The 11,794-nt window shown below is 39.9% G+C and overlaps 1 protein-coding gene across 1 annotated transcript; it reads right to left on the reverse strand.

The window, feature by feature from the left end:
* Positions 1-1,009: 1,009 nt before the first annotated feature.
* On the reverse strand, positions 1,010-11,491 carry abcb10 (ATP-binding cassette, sub-family B (MDR/TAP), member 10). The gene is made up of 14 exons (XM_034680516.1): positions 10,576-11,491; positions 10,034-10,240; positions 8,977-9,179; positions 7,980-8,114; positions 7,686-7,832; positions 6,417-6,552; positions 6,227-6,322; positions 5,597-5,806; positions 5,396-5,475; positions 4,414-4,594; positions 3,946-3,989; positions 3,794-3,828; positions 3,520-3,578; positions 1,010-3,412 (listed from the first exon to the last, which is right to left on the reverse strand). The coding sequence occupies exons 1-14, from the start codon at positions 10,997-10,999 to the stop codon at positions 3,219-3,221; spliced, it is 2,151 nt and encodes a 716-aa protein (XP_034536407.1). The 5' UTR covers positions 11,000-11,491; the 3' UTR covers positions 1,010-3,218.
* Positions 11,492-11,794: the final 303 nt, after the last annotated feature.

The following is an 11,794-nucleotide window of genomic DNA, read 5'->3' on the forward strand; positions in this document are numbered from 1 at the left end:
TACATACTGCATGGAAACACTTGACATGAGACAACTCTGTGTTGTAGAAAAAACAAGTACCTTAAGTGTTTTTTTTGACAAATCTTAAGGAAACAAACAAACAAACAAAAAATATATTTATATAAAACTTAAGAAGAAAAAAAATCTAAATACAATTATAAACTTGTTTGTTTTTTCTTAAAGGCACTATAAGGAGTTTTTCACCAGCTAAGAAACAGACTGAAACCAACACTGATGCACCTTTATGACCTTCAAAAGCAAACAAAACCAAAATTAACAACACTGATACCTTCTCTGTTGTCATTTTTAATGCCTTATACCACTCAGTGGGGGTAGGTGTCAGACCACATTTTTGACATTTGACTTTAGAAACATCCTTTTTCGGTTGTTTTCATGGCAAATAATCACATTGAGTGATACATCTGGCTGTTAAAAGACAGCAGGGTGAGGTTTTTGTTGAAAACACTACTTTTGCATGTACAGAACAAGAGATAAGAGGTATCACTTTGTCCACAATGGGGCACCAAAATAGATATGAATCAAAAGTTCCTCACGGCAGTTTTAAGTATTTTTTTAAAGATACACTTGACGTACTTGTTTTTTCTACATATAATATATATTTATATGTAAAAAAAAACAAGTACGTGTATATATATATATATATAAAATAATTGCATTATTTTAAGGGAATTTCATGTCTTTTAAAATAAGTTTTGATTGATTTATTTGCCTTTTGTGATTTTATGACCCACTTGTTTTATTCTGCTGCTCATGTAAAGCACTTTGTAACCTGGCCTTTGAAAAGTGCTCTATAAATACAATTAATATTATCAATAATTCTCATTATCATCCCCCAAAAATGTAACAATGAAAAATATTTGTAATGTTTCAATTTATTTTTCTTGACAAAGAAATTTCATAATTTAACAAACACAAAAAATATGAATCAATCATCCATTCTTTAGGTCATATGTATTACTCATACAAAAAGAAAAGAATCAGCCTTCAGTGCAGCCTTAAAGCTTGCTCACTTTAATGAGTTATGAGATGACGCCTCATCAAAACAAAACACTTTTTTTCACCTCCTTTCAGAGCTGTAAATGAATGACCCACCAACTTCCACAGGAACCACAAGACATGTCTGGATGTGTCAGAGACATCGGTGTTCAAGGCAACTAAGGACTAAGATGTGATGAGACATGAAAATATGCACGTAAAAAAATCCTCTTTCGCTAAGGTGAAATACAAACAAGCAAAGCTACATGTTAATTAAAGAAACTGTGATAAATCATCTGGTATTAGTATATTCATTTAGACAGAGATCAGAGCTCTTATTCTGCTGCTATACAGTCTGTACACTGTGATATACTTGTATAAAACCTCTTACATATATTTTAAAATATCCCAATCATAACATCATCCCTTTTTAAAAATATTATCTGTGTGTTTTGAATTTGTGTTGTGGGCGCCAAATTCACAAACTAAAAAAGTATGGGTGTATCTGAATAAAACACAAATGGTTAGTGGCATTCACGATAATTCAAGTGTTTAACCACACACACACACACACACACACACATACATATATGCACACACACACACACACACACACAAACACAAACACAAATAAAACCTCTACAAACAGTAACTGTCACAGAAATGCAACAAAGACTTTAGTCTCATCATTTTGGTCAAAACTACTAATGGGTCTAATTATTGTGTCAGATAGATACTTCTTTATAGAGACTTATTCTTAGGCGATGACATCATTTGTAAATGTGTTTATATATCCAGTGCTGTTTATCAGTGTTGCTTGTTGCTCAAAGAGATTACATTTTCGTTAAGGTCTGTGTAATTACTCTCATAAGTGGAGTCATTGTTTTAAATGAAAGCAGATAATCATCCTATAATTAACTCAGGTGTGTAGCCCAAAAATGTGCACGTTTAGTTTAATGATAACAACTCAGCAACAAGCCAGCAAGGGTTTTCACATGTGGTGTAATAACACACCTCTGAATCAGTCTGGCTTGATCTCCCTGAGCAGTGAAGTGGGCATTTAACATCCAAATATTTACAGAAGAGAATCACCACTTCTTAGTTGGCCTCTCCCAGCCAGCTAAAATATTTAGCTGGCTCAACAGCGCTGTGGCTAACGTGTGCGTGGTCTTAGAGTTGTTTATGGAGGATTTAGCGCTGGCCAAGTGCACATCCTGTATACACACACACATCAGTGGAAGGTACCAGTGAGAAGACTAATGGACACAGGGGTGAGCAGTAAACAGTCAGAGATGTTGATCAGCTTTTATCATGGTTTCTGTTTTTTCCACCATGAGATGACCTGGATAATACTTCGATATGAACAGTTTAACTATTTGCAGGCATGATGAGAAGAGGAGATGAAGGACTATATCAATGAGAAGATTGTTAAAAGAAAAATGATTGTGACATACAGACCACCACTGACTTTGATGACATGCCATCTAAACATACTTCCTACTTATTCTATCTAAATATGAACCCTTTTTTAAAAATAAAAGAAACATAATTTGTGTTTTTAGATTGGTAGCACCTCAGCTGTGATTTCAAACACTAATATTTCTTTCATAATGTTGAGTCTTATTCTACAACAGTAGAGACAACACCAACAACCTCTTTATTTGGCTTATAAAGCTCTGCATGTCAGCTTCAAGTTTAAAGTTAATCCTATAATAAATAGACACAGATTCTTTCACAAACACATGTTTTGCAGTACTGAATGGATATCACACTGGACTGTTTTTGGTTTTTGGTTTGAGTTATCAAATTCATCGACACTGAAACATTTCCTCCCTTACACCTTAAGTTGGGATACAGGATTTGGGCTTTTCCCCAAGAATGATGGTGAAGACAGTGGTCTAAAACAAGGTTCCATTGTGAGAAGCGTCTCACTTTCACTTTCAGCTGCTTGTTCTGTCCCCTTCTTTCAGAGTAGGATTAGACCTTGTCAAATAAAGTATCTTAGGAAGGCTCTGATTTACTTTCAGTTCTCAGGTCTTCACTGTGGTTACCCTGTCTGCTTCCCTATGTGATGCTATATTTTCAATCCAGCAGTAAAGGACCACCTCCACCTATTACAGGCAGCACCTCCAATGTCCTCTGTCCTTAACCCCTTTAGAAGCAGGGTTTTACTTCACCTCCTTCTTTCTCCCTCCTCTTCCTCATCTGTCCTCTGTGTCCTCTCAGCGTAGTGCTTGTCTCTGTTCTTCTTGTAGAAAGGCTTGTTTCTCCATCAGTTTCCTGAACAGTCCTTGCCTGTTCCCAAGCAGCTCTGTGTGCTGGCCACACTCAGCTATACGCTGCTGGTCCAGGACAGCTACAGCATGAGCATTCTGGATGGTTGAGAGGCGGTGAGCAATGATTACAACTGTCCTCCCTGTTTGAGAAGGAAGAAAGTGAGGAAATAATAAATAAAGAGAAGCAAAATAAGGGGTTAATCATTGAATCTTGGCTGGATTCTTCATAAAAGGTAGGGATTTTTACCTTCCATCAGACGCTCCAAGGCTTGCTGGACCAAGAACTCATTCTCAGAATCCAATGCGCTGTGGACATATGGTTGTTTAGAAATGTCTTCTTAAAAAAAAACTTAAAATACAACTCTAACCAGCACAATAACAAGACACTTTTTAAGACCAAGGCTATCATTGTAATTTTCAAAAACATCAACAGTGCTGGGCAGGGAATGAAGACAGCCAAGAAAGGTTTGTGTTTGTGCTAATTTGTAACAACTTTTGAACCACATCTTAGTCCTTCTCACCTGGTAGCCTCGTCTAGAAGCAGGATCTTCGGATTCTTTAAAGAAAGAAAAAAGTACTGTAACACTCAGTAATTCAGGGAGATGTAAAAAAAAAAAAAAAAAAAAAAAAAAAAAAAAGACAGATATGGAAGTTTCTTCTAAAATGAACTTACCTTGAGCAGAGCTCTGGCTATGGCTATCCTCTGCTTCTGACCACCTAAGAGACCAACTTAAAGGTTATCCACTGACAAACAGACACAGCAGTTCAGCCTCGGCAATGCACTGGGTAGTAATACATATTTTGATACAGTCAGAAGACCAATTAATAGTCTGTAAAAAGTAGCCAGTGTTGGTTTCTATCAATTTGATCCTACATCTGAATGACACTTCTTAAATTATCTTACTTTTTTTACACATCAATTTTAAACATGGTAGACTGAGTGACAACCAGAATTACCACATTAAAGAGTTTAATATCATAAAGTGAATTTAATATAACATGGTACATTTTGAGGAATGACTTAGCACCCTTCCTGACAGTAAAAATCAGAGTGAAAATCAACATAATTTGTCAGTAGCTCATCAAAAATGATCTACATCCAGCTTGAAGCACATGTTACAATTACTCCTTTATTTCTGACCTGACAGGAGCACTCCTTTCTCCCCCACCACGGTGTCAAAGCCTGTAGGGAAAGCCTGGATGAAGTTATAGGCATTGGCAACTCTGGCAGCCCTGTAGATGTCCTCTGTAGTGACAGCGCCTGGGTCTGCGGCACCATATGCTATATTATCTCTGATCGAGCAGGAAAACAGCACGGGCTCCTGTGACAGAAAGGGTACAAATAGAGGGACAAGGCGGTTAAGATGGGGAACATTTTCACAAAAAAGCCCACAATATTTATAGTCAAAGCTCATGGGAGGAAATGTCACTGTTTGTGTTGAGTTTGGCACCCCTTATGGACTTTAGTGGTACCTCACATTTTTTCTGATTTTGTTGTGTACATGTGTCTTTTATAGCAAAACATCTCATCCCGCCTTCTTTAACAATGGAGATTAAAATGCAATTTTTTGTATGTTTATCAATCCGTCTAACAACAGACTAAATAAAAATAATCACTCTTTGATGCTGATGCTCTCATTTGTTTTTTTGCAGCTCATTAAGATGCATCCATCTGGGTGGGGGGTGCAGACAGATCGTGTCTTCTAGACTTGTGGTCAGTCTGCATTGCACATGTGCATCCTTTTTTCCTTTCTTTGGAACGTAATGTTGTTGCATTAGTTTTCCCCAGATACAGTGATGCCATTTTTTTGTTGGCTGTTGGGTAAATATATTTCTTTCTTTCTTTTTGATTAGCTGGTGAGTGGCAAGCTCAGTCTGAACTCTAAGGGAAACCCACTTTATTCCTACCTGTTCCACAGTTTAAGGAAAAATGGCGCAACTTGGTTGGTGTGGTCCTAGTAATTACTCAGCATGAGAAATACAAAGTGTGGCGTGTGAGCGTGTGAACAGGTGGAAATGCGTGTGTCTCACGCCCAATGCATGAGACTTGAGAGCCCTGATTATTTGTCTGCCCAGTGGATGTGTGTGCAATGAGAGATAAAGACAAAAGATTCGATCAGTACCTGGCTGACAGTTCCAATGTGACCCCTAAGCCAGTAGGGATTTAGATCTCTGATGTCATGACCATCTACAGTGATAACACCTGGAGGAAAGAGGTTATTCTTAGAGATAAAACAATAACTTGATGACTGAATTTTTCAAAGTGACTGTGCAGCCGTCAACTTAACACAGAAAGGCACAGCACAAGACTATCTTGCACTCACCAGCATCCGTGTCGTACAGTCTGAGCAGCAACGAGACAAGGCTCGACTTCCCAGACCCGCTGGGTCCCACGACAGCCATGATGGTACCAGCTGGGACTTGAAGACTGAGGTTCTGGAATATAGGAGCCTCCTTACGAGTGGGGTAGGCAAAGGAGACATCAGAGAACTCCAGCTGACCCTTCAGCTGGTCTGCAGGAAGCACCAGGCCCTCTGTGGAGGAGCGGAGTAAGAGGGACATAAAGACAGAACAGTCAATTAGGTTCATGTGTTTAACTTGGTTATATAATATAGGTTTACATTCTTCTTCATAGATCTTTGATCCTACATATGTATAGTATTTTTCTACGACCCCTTTTGCCAACAATATTAAAGACTAGACATAACGCATGTCCACAAGGAAAGACACATGCGATCAAAGGCTGAATGGATTTGAAATAATGCTCACAAAACTCTTTGAATTAACTGTTTTACATCCTTGTGACATTTTTGTGCTTTTTTGTCACCTCAAATAATAAGGTAACTATCTTTCAGCAGCTGATTCCCCTCTCTGAAACCCTTACATGCTCAGGGTGGTAGCTTAGATTTGTTTAGGATCTACCCAAACCCTAGAGCCTAAGTGTTTGTACTCACCATTGAGAGGAAACTCAGCCTTTCTGTCCAGCAGCTCCCACAGTCTGGATCCTGCTCCAAAACCTTTCATCAGCTCAGAGTAGAATGAACTTAGACCTGCAGAGAAACGGTAAGTCATTACACATGTAGAGCACACAGACGTAAACAGTACAGATAAGGAGACTCATGCATGAACGTCTGCATGCATTACCTGCAATACTGATGCCCACCCAGAAGGTGTACATGAGGAAGGATGAGAGCTCTCCAACAGTCATGTGCTGGCTGGCCATCATAAGGCCTCCTTTGTACAGCACTGCCAGGATCATTAGGTTTCCGCTGAGCCCAGTCTGAAACACACACACGCAAGCACACAGAGTTATTAGATTAAATATAACATCTGACATCACTACAACTCTCTGACGAAACACAGGTTATAGTGATTACAGTCCCTTTGGGCAGCTGCTGGAAATGTGAATTACTGCCAGTCTCTCTCTATATATATTTGAAACAGTTGCAAACAGCGTGCAGACAAATACATGTGAATATTACTTATCTGATAACATTTGAAGTGTGTATTGTTTCTGTTCACACTGAGTTGCTGGCTGATAACAGACACCTAACTTAAGTTTATCCAATACGTTGTGTAAACTGTTATATATTTTTTAGACATGCTCAACAATGATTCAACACCATGTGTATTCACTTTTGTTGACACTGTTATCTATTTTCAAGGCTGAAGTTTGCAGTGCTGACGAATTAATAATAATAATTTTCTCTAAGACACTTTACAAGAAAATAAATTATACAATAGAAAAGCAAAGGAAAGCAGTGCAAATAAGCAAAGCAAAGCAACAAAACAAAAATCAATCAATTACAGGTTAAAAGCCTTTGTAAATAGGTGGGTTTTGAGTCCAGATTTGAATTTGGTGAGTGAGGGAGAGAATCTGAGGTGTTTGGGGAGAGAGTTCCAGAGGGTCGAGTCAGCGACAGAGAAGGCCCTGTCCCCCCACGTTCGGTGCTTGGGTTTGGTGAGAGGGGTGAGGAGGTTGGCATTGGTGGAGAAGAATTAAGTTTCATAATATTGTAGGGGAAGTTTCTACATCGTTTATCATCACAGAAATTAAGCTTGAAATATTTTTCTTATGAACAAGATCAAACAGAATGGAAGCAAACATTTGTCATTTTAAAAGGTATGAGGAAGCTAACCTGTTTAAAATTTCACAAGGTTGCAAAGTTGTGACACTGAGTAACTGAATCCCTCCCTCAACCTTATCAAGCAAATAGAATAGTTAATATTTTTTCTCAATATTACTTTCATTTAGTGAGGAAACACCCTTCATGTATAGGAATGTCGGCAACTGTAGTACTGCAACAAGCCTGAAGTATAGCTGCAACAAAGCAGAAGTCTTGGTGCAACACCTTCCTAACTGTGGATTTGGTTTGCATCACTGACAGTACACACTCACACACACACACTTACCACTCCAAAGAAACCAGCTCGTAGCAGAGCCTCCTTCCTGGCTAGGGTTAAAACCTGGTCTGTCTTCTCTGTGTATGAGTTGACCTCGGAGAGCTCTTTACCAAACGCCCTGACTGTCCGTATGTTGCTGATACGCTCCTCTGCCAACTACACAAACACAAATCATCTTATCAGTACTTTATCTGTCGGGAATCATGTTATCAAAGCAGCACATTTACTCAATCTGCAAATCTAAGTAAGTCAAATATCTCCGATTTAGGAAACACCATGAAATAAGCAGACAGTGTACTGCACCTGTGTGGCTTGTGCCAGAGCATCTTGTGTGAGCTTTGAGAGTGAGCGAAGGTATCTGCCGTAGACTACAGCAAGACCAGTCATAGGAGGGACTATCAGCAACACAAAGCTCGCCAGACTCGGGGAGACATAGAACTAGAAAAGAAGAGACAGAAGAAAACAGTAATCAGTTGCTTTAAAACAATTAAAAGGAGAGGAAAGAGAGAAAGGGGAGGAAGACAACAAAAGAAAACAGTAGTTCACACCAAATCTCCCTGAACAGTAATTACACTCATTATCTTAGTGCAGTTCCTTCAACACTCTACACCAGGAAATCACTTTACTTCCTTGTAAGAACACAAATTGCTTTCTGTAAGCATGAGGTGAGTTTTCTGGTTTTCTGTTAAACAAACCAAAAGTAGAAGGAAAGAAATGTGTTCATTACAAACCTGTTTGACAATAAATGTGTTATGCATGACTGCCAAAAGCAATCAGGTATAAATAAAAGAGTGGTGTCAGGAAACAGTCAGATACGTATTAAGATAAATAGCTCAACACATATGTATCAGTTAAACCACCTGTTAGTCAAAACTGATTGAGTGATCTTTTCCTCACATACAATGCATTTTGCGTACAGCATCTACCAGAGATTGGCCAGGGTGGGGCAACCTAATCTTCCTTTTTCTTTGAAATTATCAGAAGTACTTAAGAAAACCTGTTTCCCAACATCCTGGATTCTATGAAAAGTAACACCAGGGAGGCTATCAGCTCACTTACCAAGAGACATACTTTATCATACCGAACAATACAAGACTATACATGAACCTACTTCACCTGGAAATTAAGCAGCGTGGTTTCGCACAGAATAATCAGTGCAAGCGTTTAAAATAATCATGTCAAGTTTAAAAGTACAACAGACCCATTCCTAACACAGTACCTGATAGATTTGTTTCACAGTGTCAGTGCATTGTTATCGTTCCCATTTATACAAAGCAAACCACTCTGACAGATGACGTACCATCATACTGACACCAGCAGCCGCCTGGGCCACAGCTCGCAGCCCGTCTGACAGATTGTCTGTGATGGAGTGGCCCACCACGGATGTGTCAGCGGAGAGGCGGTTGATGAGCTCCCCTGTTCTATTCCTATCAAAAAATGCCACCTCCTGTCTGAGGACGGAGGAGAAGACGGAGGCACGGAGATCACGAACAATCTGTTGGCCTAAAGAGAGAAAGACATTATGAGAAACTACAGGAAACAGGAAAGAATCTGTTTGGATGACACTTGATTTGTCGAGGAGTCAAGTTTTGGCAAGTGATGAAGATTCAAAGGCAATAAGTTGATTAAAATGCAAAACATTGCTGGTTAGAGCTGAATACATGTTGATAATTAAGCTTTAAGTACAACTCTTTAGTAAGCGTCTTTAGGCTTTGGATCAATGTGAAGGGAAATTGTCTTTCTTTATGTAAAGTGAATGACATCAATTAGTTGAAATAAAGACAGCAACTGGTTAAACTTCAACATCTTCAGAGACTTCCTTTTCAGTAAGATGTAGACATAAAGGTCAAAAAGCTCCCTTCACGATGTCCAAAGTTCAACAACATCTATAAAGCCAACTGATTAAAGCACTGCAAGTCATGTGTAATAATCTGCACACACAGATGTGTCCTCACTGTAAGGTTGCCAGGAAGTCACTGCATCAGTCTGCTGATCACTAAGACATTATTACATTCTCAATATGTTTGCACTCCTTTGCTTGTGTAGAGATTAAGCAAACAAGATAATTCTTGTTATTTGAAGTACAGAGAAAGACGCTGAGTTTCTCCAGGATCTAGTTGCACATTTATTGTTATTTTGAGATCACGAAAGCTACGATTTTTACAAACTTCCATGTTTCTTTGAAGATATGTACTGAATGCTGCACTGGTATAAAATACACTACAATGCTGAGCATCCTTAACTTTCCTAAAAAGAGGTAACAGGAAAGATCTCTCACATTATGCTCCTTTATGCAGACTTGTGCATGTCTGTGCCTGTGTTTCCACATGTGTCAATAATCTCTGTCCTCGTCTAACCTGAGATCTGCATGAGGTAGACTCTAGCAGCATTGGCTGCTCCTCCACACAGGAACACTCCTGTGAGCATGATGCATAGCGATGTCAGGGAGGCCGCCATGGCTTCTGTGTCTGCTCCAGCAGTGTAAATGGTGTCGATCACTTTACCCAGGAGGAACGGAGCTGACATGGTCACTGCACTGGAGACAGTTAGGAAGCCAACAGCAGCTGGAACAGTAAGGGGTGAAAAAAGCTTAGATCAAAACAATGATACACAGCAAATTACAGGGGTATATTTCAAAGCTCAAGACTACATGACTCAAAGTAGAGGTTATTAATGTGGGGTTGCTTGTCTCCAAAGGTCAGATCAGGTTATGATTCACCTCTGACCTACAGAGGATACACAAATCCAAACACATACTTCACATAGGTCTTAATTGAGGAAGATGCAGGCATACACTGCCCTCATATGCAATGTTAGGACCGTGAGTGTGTGAAGGCTAGGAAATCGAAGGGATCAGGTAAATGTATGACAACTGACATTAAGACATCATTTTTTTTACCTGCCACTCTCCATCTCTCCGGGTGGGCAAGGTGCAAAAGCCTTTTAACATCATCCAGGGGGACCGTAGTGGGTACTTGATCTCTCTCTGCCTCAGTCTGAGTCTTCAATGATCCGGCTGGTGTAGGTGTGGAGGTGGATGAAGAGCTGGCAAAGGCAACAGGTGTATGTGTGGCTGTCCGTGCTCGGCCTGTCTGCGTGTGTGAACAGAAAACAGAGAGACCTCTGCAAGGCAGGGCAGACATGAAGGGCCGAGGAGGGAAGGAAAGGGTCGATGACTTGACCCCGGTTGACTGTCTCCTCCTCCGGTAAGTAGTGGAAAGGGCAAGACGGTGCTCCAGCCACAACACCCTCGGTTGTGTTGGCTTGAGTGTGGTCCAATGTAGTCCATGTGTGCACGATGACATGCGAAGTAGCAGCCGCATTGTCCGAGTTGTTAGAGACTACACAGTGACAAAAGTAAATTCCTTAGTGGTCAGTCAGTTTCCGTGATTGATAGTGTGGATAGTGTTGAGGTAAGTCCACTGAGAGGGGCATGTTGTGTCAATACAAACACAGCCGAGCAGTCGAGGAGCTTCTTGTCGTTACATTGTCAGGTCCTGACAGTTATTGTAGGTTTTATCTGCTCCTGACAGCCACACTGCTCCTTGTTTATCTCTTATCAATGAACAGCTACCAACACCCAACCTGTCACTGTCATCTGTCGCTGAATATGTGGTCGGCTTGGAGATTAAGCGGAAACAAAAGCTACCGAAAACCGACTCAGAGATTCCACTCTGAGTAATAACCAGAAATCCCCCGGAAGAGTGCAAAAAGGAAGAATGAGGAAAGGTGACCCTGGTTAGGTTCACTGGCAGTGTTGTACACGATTCCTCCTCCTCCTCCTCGACGCGGAATTGGAGCCTGATGATATAAGCAAACTTTCCCAGACATGACTAAGCAAATCCAGATAGTTCACCCCGATGGTAAATCCTTCGTGTGTATTCTATGAATCCGAGACATGTTCCACAGAAAATGTGTACTAACACTCGGACCCCGTTAAAAAAGGCGGATGTGGGCTTTATTGAATCCACAAAAACATGTATCTTTCCAAATATTAGGAAATACACTTATTTTAATTTTGTTCTAGACAACGACTTTTTTGCAAACCGTGTTTATTCAACACTTACATATTAGAATCTTTAAACATCCAAATGAACTCTCATTGAATAAATATAATA

Source organism: Notolabrus celidotus, chromosome 3 (assembly GCF_009762535.1).
Source record: "Notolabrus celidotus isolate fNotCel1 chromosome 3, fNotCel1.pri, whole genome shotgun sequence".
In the NCBI taxonomy this organism is placed as follows: domain Eukaryota; kingdom Metazoa; phylum Chordata; class Actinopteri; order Labriformes; family Labridae; genus Notolabrus; species Notolabrus celidotus.